The sequence below is a fragment of the Panulirus ornatus genome, chromosome 20, assembly GCF_036320965.1.
Source record: "Panulirus ornatus isolate Po-2019 chromosome 20, ASM3632096v1, whole genome shotgun sequence".
Lineage (NCBI taxonomy): Eukaryota > Metazoa > Arthropoda > Malacostraca > Decapoda > Palinuridae > Panulirus > Panulirus ornatus.
The window spans coordinates 50,367,098-50,388,325 of NC_092243.1; the positions used below are offsets into that span (position 1 = coordinate 50,367,098).

At 40.2% G+C, this 21,228-nt stretch overlaps 1 protein-coding gene and 1 long non-coding RNA gene across 4 annotated transcripts in view; one reads left to right on the forward strand and one right to left on the reverse strand.

Annotated features, from left to right (window-relative positions):
- Positions 1–21,228, forward strand: part of LOC139756000 (uncharacterized) — a 107,765-nt gene that overhangs the window by 56,662 nt on the left and 29,875 nt on the right. The window contains exons 3-4 of one of the 3 annotated variants that reach the window (XR_011714237.1): positions 11,891–11,962; positions 12,400–13,102. The exons of 1 other annotated variant lie outside the window; for it this stretch is intronic. This is a non-coding gene — a long non-coding RNA (uncharacterized lncRNA). Of the gene's footprint in view, positions 1–11,890; positions 11,963–12,399; positions 13,103–21,228 lie in introns of those variants that run through there. One more of the 3 variants, XR_011714236.1, reaches the window with a different exon arrangement.
- The window catches only part of LOC139755999 (uncharacterized), a 91,662-nt gene that overhangs the window by 40,907 nt on the left and 29,527 nt on the right, over positions 1–21,228 (reverse strand). The window contains 5 exon segments of the mRNA XM_071674923.1: positions 834–937; positions 8,202–8,811; positions 12,216–12,713; positions 16,528–16,596; positions 16,598–16,711. Coding sequence (XP_071531024.1) covers positions 834–937; positions 8,202–8,811; positions 12,216–12,713; positions 16,528–16,596; positions 16,598–16,711 — 1,395 coding nt within the window.

The following is a 21,228-nucleotide window of genomic DNA, read 5'->3' on the forward strand; positions in this document are numbered from 1 at the left end:
CTCAAACATCTCATTTCCAGCACATCCATCCTCCTGCGCACAACCCTATCCATAGCCCACGCCTCGCAACCATACAACATTGTTGGAACCACTATTCCTTCAAACATACCCATTTTTGCTTTCCAAGATAATGTTCTCGACTTCCACACATTCTTCAAGGCCCCCAGAATTTTCGCCCCCTCCCCCACCCTATGATCCACTTCCGCTTCCATGGTTCCATCCGCTGCCAGATCCACTCCCAGATATCTAAAACACTTCACTTCCTCCAGTTTTTCTCCATTCAAACTCACCTCCCAATTGACTTGACCCTCAACCCTACTGTACCTAATAACCTTGCTCTTATTCACATTTACTCTTAACTTTCTTCTTCCACACACTTTACCAAACTCAGTCACCAGCTTCTGCAGTTTCTCACATGAATCAGCCACCAGCGCTGTATCATCAGCGAACAACAACTGACTCACTTCCCAAGCTCTCTCATCCCCAACAGACTTCATACTTGCCCCTCTTTCCAAAACTCTTGCATTTACCTCCCTAACAACCCCATCCATAAACAAATTAAACAACCATGGAGACATCACACACCCCTGCCGCAAACCTACATTCACTGAGAACCAATCACTTTCCTCTCTTCCTACACGTACACATGCCTTACATCCTCGATAAAAACTTTTCACTGCTTCTAACAACTTTCCTCCCACACCATATATTCTTAATACCTTCCACAGAGCATCTCTATCAACTTTCTTATATTAGTAGGATGAAATAGGTCACCTCCTCATACAGCATACTTGAATAGGTTACATACGGTAGGTCACCTGGTGGTGGTTTACCTGAGTATCAAATGGGAACATGACAAGGTCAAAGTCACAATTGTAGGTAGCTGTATACAGTTGACCCATCTCTAAGCTGTTCTCCTGCCCAGAGAAGATGTTCACTGAAATAAGAAAGCCATCATTTTATAAATAATTCATGTTCATATGTAACATGACTCTTCCTGCAAGAACTTTTCTTGTAAAGAGATATCACAAAAGAATATTGTTTTATTCTTATGTATGCATTGAAAAGTCTGTGGGGCTTGGCCATGGATGGTAGACTCTAGTTTCTGTACATATTGTGCAACAGTTGGAAAGTGAATGTACACAAACAAGGCCATAATTTGTTTGTTCCTGATGCTCCCTCGCTACGACAGGAAAACCAGTTAGCATAAACAAAATGAATATAACAAGTAGGTCATCACAATCAAAGATAATTGTAAAATGAACATATTAAGAAAGCCTATACACCTCTAAAAAGCCATAATGCTCAACATATACTGAAAGTGGTATAAGATAAATTGGATAGGCTGATAAAAGGGAACATGTACAGATAAGGAGTTGTATGTCTGCAATTCAAAAAAGATTTGGTATGATATGGTTAAATGCCAAAATAGTTGCTTTTCTTAAAGAAAAGTCTTCAGTCATAGACAGGAATCCTAAATGAAAATAAAATGAGAAAAAGGAAGGAAAAGGGGCAAAAGTAATGGACAAAAAAAAAAATCCAGGAGTTTTGGGGGTAAAAATAATATGATGAAAAAAGTAAGAACAAAAGGAAAAACAAAAAATGTACATGGAATACGTAAGAATGAAATGATAGCTTATTTACCTTGTAGCTTACTTTAAATGAGACAAAAAATTAAAGCATTTTTTTTCTTTCTTTTTTTTTTTACATTTTTGACATGGAGTGTATAAGATGATTCCTGGCATCACTTCAACATTCCTAGGGCTGGGCAGTATCACTTCTTTAGATGGTTACTATAAACAACCTAGTTTCTACCACGGACAATGGTGATATTGAAGCCCTCACATTCTCCATTCTCAGTATCGTAGAGCAAGGTATCTCCTACCCCATCCATATTCCTGATCACTGTGACCACTCTCTTAATTCTGTAGACTTGCTTTTCACCTCTTATCTTTTGTGCTGTAACTACACAATCTCACCCCAATTGGTTCATTTAACCACACTTTCACAGATGCATCTATTTTAATGGCACCTTTGCCTCGAACAAACCCTTTAAATGTAAATGTTGGCACCTCAGCAAAGCTGAGTGATAACAAGAATTCTTTTCTTGATTTTCCTTGTGTAAATTACTTTCTCTTCTATGGTGATGCTTCTTTCTCCACCATATGCATATTATAGGTAACTGTTACTAGAATGAAAGCATTTAACCTCCTTTCCTCTAGAGACTTCTTCCTTCAATCCATTGTTCAACCATTCCAGTTTTGAAGGTAGTCAGCAATATTGAGCAGAAAACTCTCCTGCCTCTGACTCCCACCCAGCATGTCACTGCCTTCACTCATTGTTAGTACATTATTCTTGACACAAAGCATTCCTTTATCGAAAGGAAGTGCAATAAACTTTCCTTTTCATCCAAAGATTGGTCTTTCTAGTCTTTAGCTAAGGTCTTCACTAACAACTTCTGTCACTCTTCCTTTTCTTCACTTTTCCATTCTGATGGTACTATAACTGTCTCTCCCATAGATAAAGCAACTCTCTTTGGTTTCTGTTTCTCCTCCAACTCTGCCTTGGATGAATGTAACATTCCTTCACCAATGAAGCTTCTCTAACCAATCCTATGCCCTTACCATAATCTTTTCAATTTTTCCAAAAAGCACTTCTCTCCGGACACTAGTAAGGTTTGTGGTCCAGAAGACATCCATCCCTGTACACTGAAAGAGTGTGCCTCTGAAGCTGCATATGTGCCTGCTGGTCTGCTTTGTTTTTGTTTGAAAATAAGAACTTTCCCTTCTTTTTGGAAGTATGCATTTGTACAACCCATCTCTAAGAAAGGTGACCATTCTAACCCTCTAACTATTTTCCTCTTGCTTTAACAGCTTCCATTTTCAAAGTTTTAGAATCCCTCCTCAGCTCACATAGCATCAGACTCCTTGAATCTCACAGTCTTCTCTCAGATCACCAGTATGGCTTCTGTGTGGCAAGATCCAATTGTGATATTCTTTCTCATCTTACTTGTGTCTGGTCATCATCCTTGAAAGAATTTGGAGAATCCTTCATAGTTGCCCTTGATATATGCAAAGCTTTTGATAGGGTGTGGCATAGGAGTCTCACATGTGAGCTAACCTCTTTTGGTTTCCCCACCTTACTTTGGTCTCTCTTATCTAGTTTACTCTCTGACCAATCTATCTCTTTGTGTTTGTTGATAGATCAGCCTCTCCCCTTTCTCGATCACCAGCACTGCTCCTCAAGGTTCTGTCCTGTCTCCTACACTTTTTCTCCTTTTTATCAAGGATTACTTTTCTCTTACAAATAACCAATTGCCAAGTGCTTATGACTCAACACTACATTTCCCCACATACTTCAATTTTGCTCCTTCTCTTGATGTCTTCATCTCATCTCAACACAACATCCTCGGTAAACTCAGACTCTGACAGGATATCTCAGTGGGGTAGACGAAATCTGGTTCAGATTAATGCCTCCAAGACCCAGTTTCGACCCATCTCTATTGAAAATTCCTCAACTTTCTTCTAATGGTTCTGCAATTCTACTTATTGACTCAATAAACATACTTGATATTATAGTAATATTCACTCTCTCTTGGAAACCCCACATTATGGATATAGGTAAGTCTGCCTCCAAGAAACTGGGAGTCCAATTTAGATGTGGAAATTTCTTCTCTTTCATAGTTGCTTTGTTTATACAAAGGATTGATCTGTCCTTGTATGGAGCACTGTTCTAACATCTGGGCTAGTTGTAGCTCTGCTTCCTTGCCTAACAAAGAGCTGAAAGTGGTGGTTCTTACAAACTTTCCTAAGCTAACTTTAAAATGTGACCTGCTTGCCCACTTCTGAAATGATGGTTCTTTTTCCGTCTTCTATGAGTATGACTTTGGGTTTTGCTCCTGAGAGCTGGGTGCTTTTGTGTCCCTACAACTAATTAGACCATACAATACTCAGCAAGCTACTGTGTTACATGATTCCTATGTGGCCATTGGCAACTCAAGGGTGGACTGTTTTTTCCCTACACCTCGAAGCTCTAGAACTCTCTACCCATTCATGTCTTTCCCAATCGTCATGACCTGGCATATTTTAAAAGACAGGTATTTCACTTCCTCTAAAATTCATAAAACACTTCCCCTTGTGTCATTCCCTTTCATAAACCTCTATATTTCAATTAAGTTTTTTGCTTCCTTCAAAATTCATAAACACTTTCCCTAATGTTTTCCCTTTCATTATCATAGTGTGAGAAGAGTTGTCTGGCAGCTGTGATGGGGAAACAAGAGGCCATTTCTATCTATGTATCTGTATCTCTGATGCCCACTCCCTCTGGGAACTCTCCTCAAGGGGTGGCCACGCCATGAGTCTCCACTTATCCCTGTCCTTATCTGCCTCCCTCGTATACACCATTCCACGCATTCTTCCACCATTTCTCTTCCTCCAGTATTCCTCCACCCTATTTGTCTATGTCACAGGTGGTCTTCCTCTCACACTAACCCCTTTAATTGTACTATCATACACTTTCCTTGTAAATTCCCAGTCTTGCATTCTTCCCACATGCCCAAACCACCTAAAGTATTACAGTTCACCCACTCTACCACTCCACAATTCATTCCCTTTGCATTCCCTGCCATATCACATCTCTCATACACCCCTTCACTTCTTTCTTCATTCCATCTAGTTACACCACATGCTTTTTTCAAACTTCATTTCCACAGCTTGGATTCTTGACATGTCATAATCCTCTAACTAGCATTCTGACTCAGGTGTAACAAATGGTCAACACAATAACCTACAAGAACATAAGATAATATACAGGTAAGGAATAGTTCTGCTGGTGTTTTCATGTATCTTTGTGTGTCTATGTAGAAGTCTGTCCCTAGTATCAAAAATAAATGCAACACCAAAAACAGTTTTGCACTTAGGACCTTGTAAACACATCACAGTCTTCCTGACTTCATTCCTCTACTGTTTGGGTGACAATTTACAGACTCATGGAAGTAAAGTTGTACTTTATAGAATACACTTATGACCTATAGACAGGAGTTCAACTGCCATTAAATGATCATAAAAAGTAATCATAGGGGGAAGGAGTGATGGGAAAAAGTATTTGTGATTTGTGTCAATCATACTTCAGTGTAAAACAGATGACTTACTGACTGTTGGCATAATGGTACAATAGAAACATTAATAATTTTATCCAGCTCAGCAATAACCCTACTACACCCTATCAAAGTTTCACAGCATGATGCTTGGAAACATTCTACTTGGCTAAAATCTCATCTATATACAGATGATCCCCCACTTATGATGGTTCAACTTATGATTTTTCAACTTTACAATGGTGTGATAGCAATACACATTCAGTAGAAACTGTACTTTGCATTTTGAACTTTCCCCGAGGTAGCGATCTGCATTATGATACTCTCTTATGATGCTGCACAGCAGCAGTGAGCCACAGCTTTCAGGCAGCCACTTGATCATGGGTTTAAACAACTGTATTATTTGTATTCAATGTATTTTTGACTTAAAGATATTTTCATCTTATGGTGGGTTTATCGGAAGTAACCCCGTCATAAGTTGGGAACCATCTGTACCTGCTTATCCTAACCGAGGATCCCTTTCATGGGGCTCCTAGAACACTTAAGAAGTCAGCCATATCCATCTGGCAGGACTTCAACTCGAGCTGTAAAAATGGGAGTATTATAGAAGGGAGAAAGCTGGAGTCTTGAGAAGTTGAAGTTGCATATGTGGCATATGAGGTCCTGTGGTATGTCAAATCATTATTCATTAATATCAAAGAAATGTGTTAGTGTCTAAGGTGTAAAAAAGAAAGTGTGACTCATATTTATCTAAGGAGTGTAGTTTTATGTAAGTGTATGTCTGGTAGGATAAAAGTCAAGACTGAACGTGTGTGTGTGTTTGTGTCTCAGTAACCATGTTGTGAATACGTTCTATCAGTGTGGTGTTTGCTGGGGATGGAGAAATCTGTGAATACTTGTTGACAAAGTAATAAGTTTGAGTGAGCCATTTATTTCTGTTTGAAATTTAGTGACTGATTATGAAGTGGATGCTACATAAAATTGGGTGTTATGCATGTTCAGGTGGATTGTATTGAACATATTTTTGTTTCACTGTGCACATGTTAAATGTTTGTGACTTAAAAGGGGCCAGTGACTGTTCATTGTGATCTGTTTTGAGTTGTTTGTAGTTTTGTTATATCTGATTTTGAAAGTGTAGATGGCCAGGCAGGTGAGGAATATCTCTGAGTGGATCTGATAAATCATTTCTAGAGGATACTGAGGATTTCTTATAAGAAATTGGAGATGGTGGGTGTTTTACGGGCTATTTGCTTGTTTTTGGTCTTTGTGTTGATGTTTGGGATGTAGGAAGTGAATGTTGTGTGTAGCTGTGGTTTATCATTCAAGGTAATGTGTGGAAGGATGGATTTATGTCTGTCAGAGGTTAAGAGGCTGACACTGAATTCTTGTGGAATGCAAACATTTCTGTTTTCAGTAAACCATGTTCTAATTGCAAGATTGTGGTCTTGCATGCTTACTGTTGCTTCTGGAGTGCTGAATGTTGTGATGTAATTGTAAGCAAATATACAAAGCTTCAAACTATACAAAACAGAGCACTCAGAATAATCACTGTTGCTAAGAAGCCACAAACATTCAAACCCTTGCACAACAAAACAAGGATACTTCTAATACATTACCATTTCAACCTAGTCGGTACCTAATTCTAAGCTGCAGCACTAAACCCCTCCTATCCAAACTATTTCATAACCATACACTAACCTACACAGAGAAATAAAAATATCATCACTGTCTCATACTTCAGAAACCTATATGCACACAACCTCCATCTCCAGCAGAACTACAGTTACAAAACAATATAACTTTGTAATGACTAGACCGGCCCAACCCAATTTTGAACTCTTTTCCACTAGACTTACAATAATCAGAAACAATATTCCCCCTACATGTATGAGTTAAAATTTAGTATACATTCTAGGGACGACCCATCCCTTCAGCATTAAAAACAGACTTAACCAGTTAAATGAGAGAAATAGATAAATAGTTGTGTTTAATGATTGCAATTTCTAGTACTGACTATTTGGGCTTTTCATTTCCTATGAGTATGCACACATCCAAAACTTAAGTACACTGCATACTCTACTTTCTGCTGGTGTTCCTGTTTGCATTTCGTATCACTAAATGTGTATGTGGTAGGCTGCATTTTTGGGAATAACACAGCACTGCCAAAGATGACCTCCCACTCAATGCTGCCACCAGCTGGTGAAGTCTAGTAACACTTCTAAGACAGTGGTAAATGTCCATTAAAAATCAATATAATTTTAGAGAAAGATATAGATCATGATATGCAGTATCAAATCCCTTAATTCATAATTATATACTTATCATTAAAGGAAGAATTTGCAACACCTGCTTTTGGGAAATACATCCCACAGCAACAACTTATGCATCAGTATCATAACATTCTTAGCTACCTCTCAAAGGCCAAAATTCATATTCCTCTCATTTGGGAATCAAAATTTTTAAGAAATAAAGTTTGAGAATACACTGTAGCTTTTCCACCAGTCTCTTGAAAGACCCTGTATTATAACTATGTGGCTATAACCATAGATGATGAAAATGAATAGCCTATTGGCTGGTAATCACTGAGTGTATGTATTCTTTCAACCTCTGACATTTTGACTTCATATTACAGCTTACATATGATAGAAAAAAAATCATGGCTTTTCATTTTATCCCTGGGGACAGGGAAGAAAGAACAGTCCACAGATCTCTGGGTGGTTCACAAAAGGTGATTAAGAGAAGCAGGAGTTGGGGGCTTAAAATTCTCCCCTCCTGTATGACTTTACAAAAGAAGGAATAGAGGAAGGAGCCAAGCAAAGATTTTTTCCTTTAAGCCTCAATTATCTGTTCATAACACTTCTTCAATCACTCAGGAAATAGCAAACACATGTGAAAAGAAACAACAAGTTTTTTCATTTAATTTAAGTATGCATGCTTCAAATAAATTACATTTAAATTATGTATTTGGAGGGCTCATACATTACATTGTTAAGTACAAAAAGAAAGACTGATAAAGACAGAAAAAAAAAATACATTTCCCAATACATTCACTCGGTCACTGTACTCATATTGGATGTGATGGAAACAAATACTGTTTTCAACTTACTTTCATGTGTGAGGTCGGGTGGCCCAGGCTGAGAGGGCCCTTGGCGAATGCATTCAACTCGAGCACCTTGGCCCAGGTTGGTAAAAACATTGCCCTGAGCATTGCTGAAAAAGACTCGTGGAGTCCAGATACTTTCCACAGACTCCCTGGAGAGCAGGTTCAATGTGCGATCATCATGGAGGTTGAGGTAATTGAGCCGTATGTCTTTCCAGCGGAGATGGAGGGAGAGAGTTGTGTCAAAGATGAGGTCCTGGGTCACAATGGATGGGAAAGCAATCAGGTCTACCAAGAAAAGAATGTCCAAAGGGTCACCCTCTGTAGTTGGTGGAGGAGGGATGGAATGGCGGTAACCTTGAGGCACATCTACTATGGAGCACTGTGCCTCATCACTCTGGTCTGGGCAATCCACCCGCAAGTCACACCGCTGCGATAACTTGATGCATGTTCCATCTGCACATGTAAATTCTCCCTCACCACATACAGACAGTGTCAGGTTCACGACAGCACCAACACTCAATTGGCAGACTTTCCCAGCCATCACCCAGCTCTTAGTGCCAAAAGGGTACATTCCTTCCTGAAGGGGTTTCCAGAAGGCTACTGCTTCCTCCACCTACAACAGTCATGTAGAGTAGCAAAAACTGATTACATTAAGTAACTGGAATTAACTGTATAAGTATGTATGGTATATCTCTCTACATGCATTTCCCTCAAACATTCAGCACACATTTTATTGTTTGTCTGAGTTACATGTTTCTATTCTACTGATTACAATGCTATTAGATGTACTTTCATATGTCATGCAAAGGAATAGATTTAAATTCTAATTTCAAATAATTTGACTTTTGGAGTGGACATCATCTTTCAGCCTGTAACTACACTTATATGAACGTTGCAGTGAGAGACGTGGGTCAGGACATTTAATATACTGGGCTTGATTAGTTTTTATATTTCAGGTTCATGTTTTCCAAAATTCATGACTCATCATGGTGCTTGCATATTCATTATCTTTCAGGATAAGCCTTATATGTACAAAAATAATGTAATCAGTCCATTATTTTGAGTGCTGATATTTAGGTAAGGGTAGACACTAGAGAGCTTCTGACAGCTGTATAATGTCTATCTTAAATGAACTCCAACTGCTATGGTTTGGCCACAAAAGATTACTTCACCAACATTTGAGAATATTTAGAGGATGTGGACTAAACGTACATTACGATTTATGTACAAAACATTTCATCTTGGGTTAAAAACATTTTTGAGAGACAAAAGATATTTAGCATCAGTAGTGGTGATGTGAGAAGGAGATAGAGTGAGTATTTTGAAGGTTTGTTAAATGTGTTTGATGATAGAGTGGCAGACATTGGGTGTTTTGGCTGAGGTGGTGTGCAAAGTGAGAGGGTTAGGGAGAATGATTTGGTAAACAGAGAAGAGGTAGTAAAAGGTTTGCGGGAAGATGAAAGCCGGCAAGGCAGCAGGTTTGGATGGTATTGCAGTGGAATTTATTAAGAAGGGGGTGACTGTATTGTTGACTGGTTGGTAAGGTTATTTAATGTACAAATGACTCAAGGTGAGGTGCCTGAGGACAGGCAGAATGCTTGCTTAGTGCCATTGCACAAAGGCAAAGGGGATAAGAGTGAGTGCTCAAATTACAAAGGTATAAGTTTGTTGAGTATTCCTAGGGAATTATATGGGAGGGTATTGATTGAGAGGGTGAAGGCATATACAGAGCATCAGATTGGGGAAGAACAGTGTGGTTTCAGAAGTGGTAGAGGATGTGTGGATCAGGTGTTTGCTTTGAAAACTGAATGTTAGAAATACTTAGAAAAGCAAATGGATTTGTATGTAGCATTTATGGATGTGGAGAAGGCATATGATAGAGTTGATAGAGATAGTCTGTGGAAGGTATTAAGAATATATGGTGTGGGAGGTAAGTTGTTAGAAGCAGTGAAAAGTTTTTATTGAGGATGTAAGGCATGTGTACGTGTAGGAAGAGAGGAAAGTGATTGGCTCTCAGTGAATGTTGGTTTGCGGCAGGGGTGCGTGATGTCTCCATGGTTGTTTAATTTGTTTATGGATGGGGTTGTTGGGGAGGTGAATGCAAGAGTTTTGGAAAGAGGGGCAAGTATGCAATCTGTTGTGGATGAGAGAGCTTGGGAAGTGAGTCATTATTGTTTGCTGATGATACAGCGCTGGTGGCTGATTCGGGTGAGAAACTGCAGAAGTTGGTGACTGAGTTTGGTAAAGTATGTGAAAGAAGAAAGCTGAGAGTAAATGTGAATAAGAGTAAGGTAATTAGGTACAGTAGGGTTGAGGGACAAGTCAACTGGGAGGTAAGTTTGAATGGAGAAAAACTGGAGGAAGTGAAGTGTTTTAGATATCTGGGAGTGGATTTGGCAGCGGAAAGAACCATGGAAGCGAAAGTGAATCATAGGGTGGGGGAGGGGGTGAAAGTTCTGGGAGCATTGAAAAATGTGCGGAAGTCGAGAACATTATCTTGGAAAATAAAATGGGTATGTTTGAAGGAATAGTGCTTCCAACAATGTTGTATGGTTGTGAGGCGTGGGCTATAGATAGAGTTGTGTGGAGGAGGGTGGATGTGCTGGAAATGAGATGTTTGAGGACAATATGTGGTGTGAGGTGGTTTGATCGAGTAAGTAATGAAAGGGTAAGAGAGATGTGTGGTAATAAGAAGAGTGTGGTTGAGAGAGCAGAAGAGGGTGGTTTGGTCACATGGAGAGATTGAGTGAGGAAAGATTGACAAAGAGGATATATGTTTCAGAGGTGGAGGGAACGAGGAGAAGTGGAAGACCAAAGTGGAGGTAAAGATGGAGTGTAAAGATTTTGAGTGATCGGGGCCTGAACATGCAGGAGGGTGAAAGGCGTGCAAGGGATAGAGTGAATTGGAATGATGTGGTATATCAGGGTGGACGTGCTGTCAATGGATTGAACCAGGGCATGTGAAGCATCTGGGGTAAACCATGGAAAGTTTTGTGGGGCCTGGATGTGAAAAGGGAGCTGTGGTTTCAGTGCATTATACATGACAGCTAGAGACTGAGTGTGAACAAATGTGGCCTTTGTTGTCTTTTCCTAGTGCTACCTCGCGCACATGCGGGGGGAGGGGGTTTTCATTTCATGTGTGGCGGGGTGGCGACGGGAATGAATAAGGGCAGACAGTATGAATTATGTGCATGTGTATATATATATATGTATACGTTGAGATGTATAGGTATGTATCTGTGCATGTGTGTACATGTATGTATATACATGTGTATGTGGGTGGGTTAGGCCATTCTTTCCTCTGTTTCCATGCACTACCCCGCTAATGCGGGAGACAACGACAAAGTCTAATATAAAAAAATATATATATTTTCTGAATTACACGACAGAAAATTGATGAGAGTGAATGAATTCTTTCTTCATCTGATCCTGGTGCTACCTTGCTCACACAGGAAATGACAAACAAGTCTGAAAAAAATATTTGCTGCAGAAATCTTCACCTTACCTTAAAGAAGATTAAATGCCTGTGCTGTACAAGGTATATGTTGCATAAACATACTAAATCAACATGTCTCACGTTACATAACTTTCTTGCAGTAATCAAGAAATTTTAACTAATACCATACTCTGGGTAGTGTGTTTGATGACATCTGTCCATGATTTTGATTCTTGTATCTTAAATTCTATAACAGGTTACATCAACAAGTTTAAACTTGAAAAAAAATGCTGTCCCCAACATATTTCAGCCATCATATGATTTTAAGGTACGTAAATCAAGTGTTAAGCTTACAGAGTAAATTACCCTGGAATTGGCCATTAGATGAAAGGCACTTAATAAATACCTTCAAAGAAATGCTAACATGAAAAACATGACATATTCATGTTACTAGGTACTTGACATCTTACAACAATGCTTACACCCTTGTTCTCTTATGTTCAGTCTGGTTACATTAACTGGAAAATTCTCTACAGTTTTATTACAATGAATAAAGTAATGTTTTTGTACACAAATCTTACCTTTCGAGACTGGATGACCCATGAGAAGTTCTTTGGATCCCAGATTATGTCAGAGTGGAAGTAGCCATTGAGGGATGGACGCAGACCATAATCTGCCCCTAGTGCATATTCACGGTTGAAAGGAGAATTCCTACATATAGCAGGGCCTTTTAAGTAGAGTTTTGACATTTTTGTGAATTCACAGGGGACACAAAACTCGTAAGAATCAAGACAAGCAATATCAGACCACCGACCAGGGAAGGTTCCAGTCAGCATAACAAGACAGTTTTCTACGATGCCCCCATTGGGCCCCGAACCTCTCCAGGGCCCCTCCCAGGGTATGGGTAGCCCTGACTGCCAGTACACCCACTGGCGTTCATCCTTATGGTCATTGGCTCCCAGCCACAGATATGATGAACCCTGGCCCCCGGAACAGAAATCAGCACGCTCCTTTGATGACTCATACACCCAGGTGTTTTCCTTGTTTGTCTGTGGCACAGAAAGGTTCCCACCAACGACCTAGGTGTGCAGAGTATGAAAACAATAACCTGAACACTTTGCTGGAATGCAGAGAAAGGAACAGATATATAACATATGCCTAGGAGTGCAGAGTATGAAAACAATAAGCTGAACACTTTGCTGGAATGCAGAGAAAGGAACAGATATATTACATATGCCTAGGAGTGCAGAGTATGAAGACAATAACCTGAACACTTCACAAAAATGCAGAGAAATGACCAGATATGTAACATACACCACCCTGGTGTTTGCTGAAAGTGTCTTACCATATTTTGTTTTTTCTCTCAAAATTCTCTATCTAGTCTTCTAATCAATCATAATTAAAAAGAAAAAAATGTGTCTCTGGAATTACCTGTAATAGGTATGACCATGAAATTAAACTACGATGATTAAAGGAAAAGTTCAATTTCCTGTGTGTGAAGAGGAAAACTGTAGTAATACGTATAACTGATCACAGCCACATTTCATTTTTCTTTTAGGGCACTGAAAGTAGGCTCTGCTCTAGAGTCAAACTATTTCTTTGTAAAATGAAATTTGTAGACTGCACCATTATCTATATCCTTTATATGAGACCCTACCTACAAGCTGGAGAAATATTCTCCGTCTCATTAACAGAAACTCTACAATAAAATCAAGTGTGCAACATAAAGCAAATTCCATTCTTATTACATCCTTTGTAGCATATGAAAATAAATCTTCTTTCCTGGTTGAGATCTGAAAAAGCTTTTGCTGTAACCATGGCTTTACCTTGTAAAGCTTGATCCAATGAGGATTAAATAATGCTGAGACAGGCAGCTGGAGGGATGTATAATCACTTCTTGAGGTGAAGGTGAGGGTGAAAGTTTTCAAAGGCTTTAGGAAGAGAAAATGATATGGGACAAGGGTGATGAAAGTGAGTGTACTTGGAAAATATGTTTATGTAAGAAGCTATCATGAAATATTGAGTGAAGCTTAGCAATAGGTGAAAATATAGCTAGGGGAATGGGTGAGGATTGGCAGGTACTTATGAAAGCAGTGCTTACATTTGGGAGAGGAATGTGTGGAAGGTGGGACATAGGTGTGTAAGAAAGGGTAGTTAGGGTTCAGGTGAGGAAGGTAAGCTATCAGTGAAAGAGAAATGAGAGGTGTATGGATGTTACTTGCAGGGAAGGTGTGTTAGTAGTGGGAAATATAAAAGAGAAAGCAGCAGGAGTTCAAGAGGAAAGCACTGTGGCTGAAAAAGACAGAACTGAGAGTTGGGGTAGGAGAGTATCAACAGCCTTCTGTGGGAAAAAGAAAATATTTTGGTAAGAGTTAAATTGTGTGAGGAGAACAAAGAACAAGTGGGAGCATCAGTGAAGGGTTATTTGTGTAGCAAGATACTGAGAAATATTGGATGAAGCTTAGGAACAGGTGAAAACATAACTCGGGGGGGTGGGTGAGGAATGGCAGGTACTTGTGAAAGCAGTGCTTACATGTGGGAAAGGAGTGTGTGGCATGCAGAAGGTAGGACACAGGTGTCTAAGAAAGGGTAGTGAGGGTTCAGGTGAGGAAGGTAAACTATTAGTGAAAGAGAAACAAGAGTTGTATGGGCATTTACTTGCTGGGAGATGTAAAAGAGGAAGCAGCAGGAGTTCAAAAGGAAAGCACCATAGCTGAAAAAAAGGGCAATTGAGAGTTGGGGTTGGAAAGTATCAACAGCCCTCAGGGAGAAAAAGAAAATATTTTGGTAAGAGTTGAATTGTGTGAGGAGAACAAAGAACAAGTGGGAGCATCACTGAAGTAGATGAGAAAGTGGTAACAAGCTAAGATAAGGTGAAGATGAGATGCAGTGAATATTTTGAAGGGCTGTTGAATGTTAGATGATAAGCTGGCAGGTATGCAAAGTCAGAGTCACAGTAGGTGGTTTAGTAAAAAGAGGAGGTAGAAAATGCTTTGCATAAGATAAAGTTTGGCAAAATGGTTAGATTGGATGAAATTACAGTTGAATTTCTCAAGAACGGGAGTGATAGTGTCGTTGATTTGTTACTCAGGATATTTAGTGATGTATGGCTCAAGGTAAGGTGCCTGAGGATTGGCAAAGTGCTTGTATAGTGCCACTATGTAAAGGCAGGGGTGAAAAAGTTAATGTTCTAAATACAGAGATGTACAAGTTTGATGATTACACCTGCGTTGTATAGGACAATGGTCACTGAGAGGGTGGTGGCATGCATACAGCATAAGACTGGGAAGGAGCATGGCCTCAGAAGTGGCAGAGGATGTGCTGATCAGGTGTTTATTTTGAATGATTTTTATGAGAAATATTTAGAGAAACATTAGGATCTGTATTTGCCATTAATGGATCTCCTGAAAGCATGTGATAGGGTTGACAGAGAGGCTTTAGGAAATGTGTTATGAATATATGGTGTGGAAAGAAAACTACTTGAAGTAATAAGAACTGTTTATCAAATGAGTAGGGCATGTGTGCAAGTAGAAGAGAGTGGTTCTAGGTGAAGGCTCTGCAGCACAGGGTGTGAGGTCATATGACCATTTAACCTGTTTATGGATAGGGTGGTGAGGGAGGTGAATGTGAGGGGTCTTGGAGAGAAGGGCAGCTCTGCAGTCTGTTGGGGGTAGGGGGTCTGGGAGGTGAGTCAGTTGCTGCTTGCTGATAACATGGCTCTGGTGGCAAATTCAGAAGAGAAACTAAAAGTTGATTTCGGAGTTTGAGGTAGTGTGAAAAAAGAGAAAGTTAAAGCTAGTTAATGTTAATAAAAGTAAGGTTAGTAAGTTTAACAGGGGAAGTTATCCATGAAGTGGGTGAAGGGATAAAAGTCGTGGATGCATGAAGAGTGCATTGAAGAGAAGTCAATGTTTTTAAGTTCAAAGATGAGTATATTTGATAGCATGGTAGTCCCAATGGTGTGGTGATGTGAGGTATGGGCCCGTTGAAAATGGAATGTCTGACAGCAGTGTGGTGTGAGGAGGATTGAACATATATGAAATGATAAGGTATGGTAGAGTTGAGATAATGAGAAGAGTACACTAATGCCCAAGTTAGCATCACCCCTTAGAGTGGTTTCATTACAGCACTCTTGCTTGCATCTTAGACTTACTCAAAAAAAAATATGAAAATCCATAAAAGTCACTTTTTAAGTGTTTTATTCTGCTATATGAATACCTGAAATTATAAGGTGAAGTAAGTTTCTTCAAAAAATTGAAAAATATGAATTTTGAGGGTTGAAGAGGAAAGAGTAATGGATTAAGGGATTAAAATGTGTCATCTATCCTTGAAACTGACAGATTCTTTTAATTCATTTAAGAAAAATACTGATCTTAATAATAATACTACAACAATAATATTACACATGATAGCTAGAAAATGGACATGAGTGGATTTGGACTTTTTTCCTTACTAATGAAGGAAATGGCATTTTTTTTTTTTTTTTTTTTTTTTTGGGGGGGGGGGGAGAGAGAGAGAGAGAGAGACACACACACATACCTCTTGTCTGAAGCATGTGCATTGCATGATCAGACAGGCAAAGCACCATAGGTATTAAAGACAGATAATTTTGATGTCTAAGTAGCAACCTGGAAACTGTTATAAGAATTAGGATGTCAAACTGGTAAGTTAATAAAGCAACAGAAAAATCCTGTTCAATAATTGGTGAAGGATGGAGGTAGATCAAACAAGTGGGTAACTTATCAAAATGAAGTGTTAATGATTCTTGAGAATGGAGTATGACCCTTTACTAATCTGCTGGAACTTCTGAAATTAGTTGTTGTTTCCTGATCCTCATGATTTCTCCCAAAGAGGGATTACAAAAAATTCCTTAGAGAGGTTGTGTGAACACACCTTACAGAGGTGTTGTGCCGCTATGAGAGAGAACCTGTCTGGGAAAATGGTGATTTGTCTCCTGGCCTTTTTGACATATGTCCTCCTTCAGCTGCTGCCTCCATGACACCTCCCCAGAGATGTTCCATGATTGTTCCATCCACCCAAGGGCATCTCCTTCCATCTCCTCCTCACATTGGGCCAGCTGCAATTGTCGTGTGGTGGTTAACAGAAGCGAGAATATTGTGAAATTTGGAAAAAGGAAAATATAAAACATCTAAAGAACACTAAATTAGTGTTAAGTTAGGAGTTCACTTCCACATAAATACAAAGATATTAAGAAAAACAGTTTCACAGAAAGCAAATCTGAAGGTCAATTTCACCCACTCCTATGGGAAAAATCTTGCAGGATGCACGTCTATTAGTCAGTGTCACCGACAAAACCACTAACTTGGAAAAATTTATGAGTTTCATTGAGTCTCCCATCCATGGTTTTATTTTATGCTCATACAGTAGACCCTTTATGATTTACCATACATGAAAAATGCAACCTTAAAACATAAATACTATGCCCATCTTCCATGAAACATGGGTTGATATCATGTTACCACTGGCATGTCAGAAGGCGGTCAGGAATGGACTCAGGAAGTCTGAGACGATAGTACTGACTGGTAAGGTGGTGAGGGTGTTGGTGATAGGAATGAGGTGTAGCCTCAAGAAATGGCGGTTCCTCCATCACTACCAATGGGGAGCTTGATGTGATAGTTCCGGTGGCGAGCAATACCTACAATTGTCACTGGTGTGCTCCACTGCCTTGTGAAGGGATCTTGGATTTGGATAGTTCATCAAATTTCAGATAGGGGAGACATCAGACAGTAATGTTATGGTACTCCTCCACCTTTTCTTGCAGTGTGAGCTGTAATGCATTATACTTGTATGTGGCGTCCTGCTACTCAGGAGTGAAGGGCACTATATGGAGCGGGTGACTGAGGAGGATCTAAGCAGGTGACAGACCATCTGGGCAGTCCCCGGTCAAAGTTTCCATCATCTAGGCAGCAATTACTGGTGGTCTTGATGATGTGCTTCACCTAGTTCACACAGGACACAGCATGACTGCTGGCTTGCGGGTAATGTGCTGATGAGATGTGGTGAGTCACACCCCAACGCTTGAGAAAGGCATGAACTAAGGTACACCGTCTGTGAGGAGATTGAGAGGTAAGCCCACATCAACGAAGAAGCTTGATGGTGCTTCATTATGTGGCATCCCTTCTGCACTCACCGAAGTGTGGCCATCCAGGCAGACAATCGCCACAGAGCAAAAAATTCTTCCCTGTGAAGGAGAATAGGTCAGTAGAGACGTTCCTGCAAAGATCGGGATGGGGGCGGGTCACACATTAATAACTTTACCTGGGATGGCTGGAGGGTCTGGCACACGTCTCTGTATTTAGGATGTTTACAATATCACTCATGATGCTAGGCAACCACATCATCTGCCGGGAACAGCACTATGATGCCTCTACGCCACGACTGGAGTCGTGAAGGCAGGACATTTCATTGCAGCACAGTGCAGCAGGGATGATTAGCTGGGCGCTGTGGAGAAGGAGACCTTCGTCAGCAGCCAGGCTGTCTCATTTCCAGAAGTCCCATACTGCTGCTGCTGGCACTTTTTTCCAGTCCATGGGAAAACCTGCGATAATGGCGTTCTGGCGCTGACGGTTGGTGTTATCCTGAGCAGCAGCTGTGCCTGCATATATCTCCTCGATGATGGGATCAGAGAGTTGATCGAGAAGCCACAACGACACTTCCACTGTTATGGACATCATGCATCTATATATGATGCAGGTGATGTTCGCCTCGCCTCAAGGTCTGCTCAGTTAAGGTCATCCACAAGTGTGCAGGAGAGTGCATCAGGGATTACACGCTCTTTCCCCTTAAGCTAAACTGTTGTGAAGGTAAACTGCACAGTCTTCTTCAGATGCTGGAGACTTGGGTCTCCAAAGTGACCTGTGTGTGGTTCAAAAGGGGCACCAGTGGCTTGTGATCGACAAGGAGATTGAAGTGTAGTAGACCCAGCAGATACAGGCGGCACCTTTCATGGTCTACACAGTGCCAAAAGTTCCAATGCCAAAATGCCACTTATCAGTGTGGCACTGAAGAAGGGCATATCCCACACCTTTCAGATGCAAGGCATCTGTCTGCAGAACTGTAGGAAGGGCAGGATCTTTGCGGGCAAGAACTAGAATTGAGGCCAGGGTTTGTTTCACTTTCTCAAATGATGCATGGTGATCAGGGATCCACAAGAAATCATTCCTGGAGCTGAGGAGGGAGCAGGGGGTGTCTGCCGCAGTTGCAATGTTTGGGGTGGTCTGCTAGCTGGTTCTCAGGACCCATTGATGACTTGAGGTTCATGATGTTGGCAGAGTTGGGGAAATTGGTGATCACACTCACCTTACCTGAATCTGCAGTCACACTCTCAGCTGTAATGCCATACCCACAGAACTCTGCAGACTGGCTGGCATACGCTAACTTGCTGAGGTTCATGGTTATACCGTGTTTGAGACATCGTTGAGGATCTCCCAGACACACTGAAGGTGGAGTGTGTAGGTTGAGTCCCAGATGAGCTTGTCATCCACAACCTTGGCACATTTGTTGACGCCTTTGAATGTGATACGCCATGTCTGCAAAATTTGTCCCCTGTGAATATGAATCCCATGGGGTCACATAGAAACCTGTAATGTCCCCATATAGTTATGAAGGTGGTGATAGGCTGTGCCTCCTCTGCTAGCTAGCAGGAACTTCAGTATCACCTCCATCTTGGTGAAATATTTGAAGCTAGGGGCAACCTTCATGATAGCAAACAGTGAGCTGTTTCTGCTCAAGTTGTTGAGTGGCGAACTGTTGCTGCAGCATGAATTGTCCTTGCAAATTTCGGTATTCATCTTCAGCTTTGGCAGCCTGCTGAGCAGCAAGCTGTTGTTGGACTTCCATCATTGGTGCCAGTCTCTCCAGCGTTTATTGCGCGGATTGCCAGGCATGGCAGCATTGGTTGTGGGAGATGATGATTCACTGGTGATGAGGAAAAAGTTAACAACACTGGGTCCTGAGGTGGGTAGGAACAAAGTGTCAACCTGAGGCTGTTGAAATCACAGCAAAAGACACACAGGTAGGTCATGGTAGACTACAGATGATCACAGACACTCAGGGCAGGTGGATGGCACTGGCAATGCAGGTCGGTAGCATGTGGAGAAGGGCATCCTGTGATGGTTAGCAATATCTTGCATCATTGTATTATCTTTTTAAACTACTCCTTGAACCCACTCTGCATCATGTACGAATGGTGAAACAAAGATGCTAGTGAAGACATGACACTGAGTTTACCACAAACAAAGTACACAAGTAAGATTAATGAGACGCATGTGGGCATCTTGATTGCCCAAGAACTTATCCATTCGGCCAACAGAGCGCATGACGCTCTCAAAACAAAAGGGAGAAGAGCATAATACATTTCATATTAACACTACATTTAGGGATACATGAAATGCAGTATGATACATAAGGATACATAACATTAACTTCCTCCACTGTATCCCGGACATCTTTCACCATTATTGAAGAAATTACATGTGGCTAAAATGGTTTTCAGAGACCTAGTCCTTACTTCTGGATTCCTTCCTCTTCATGTTGGCTAGTCATTAGCATCGTCACTTTCTTTATCTTGTGTATTTCCACAATAACGTGATGAAATTCTTTCCCCTATGACTTTCTTGTCTAAGCCCAGTTACAGTAGTACTAATTCATTCTTTGTCAACAATAAATAGTTCCAACTCTATACATACAGTACTCCTCTTTCACTTATTATTCCCCATATCCTTCAACTAAGGAACTTCCTCTGAGGTGTGCACATTTTTCCCTGAAAATGTAACCTGCAGCCTTCTAAAAATAGATAAATAAAGATATCTTTTATTGTGTCAGCTTCCTTACAGTGACAAAGCAACCTCTGGGTTATGTGCATAGATCTAATTCACATTTTGAAGACATTAAGGTAAATTATGTTGTCTAAGAAATTTTAATCAAGACTTTTTGGTTTTCATTCTTTGAGATTATTATTTGAAATTAATGGTAAGGTATTAACACTCAGAGAATATAACAGAACCATTAGCAATGTAACAATCAGGTGATTAAAAGTGGGAACAGTTTCTTTGAAAGTTGCAGTTTAAGTTGTCACTTTATGTTGCTATTCAGAATATACTTTCTCATATAAATTTTATACCATTTACTTAATGTTAATTTTTGTGAATTACTGTGAGAGTATAACCTGTTTATTCAAAACTGTACCTTGTATAAACTTATTGTCTTGGAAATGTAAAATTCAAGGTAGATTTTTTCATCCAACTATACACAAATGTTTCATTGTAATAAGAACAAATGCCAAAATATATTCCATACACACTAATTTCCTCATTTCTACGCACTCAACTGCCAATGATTAGAGTGACTTGAAGTGTAGACTACCCACAAACTACACAGCTTACACCACTTCAGTTGTCATATAAATGGTCACTTTACAATAGCAAATCCTGTTTAAACCATATATGAGTAATTCGCATCAACTGTGAAATTACTTTTAGAAAACGGCACTAGATGGAAAGCCACTGGACAGTCCTCTAGAACAATGTCATTAGTTTTTGGAAGAAGTTGACTGAAAGAAAAAAGACAGACACG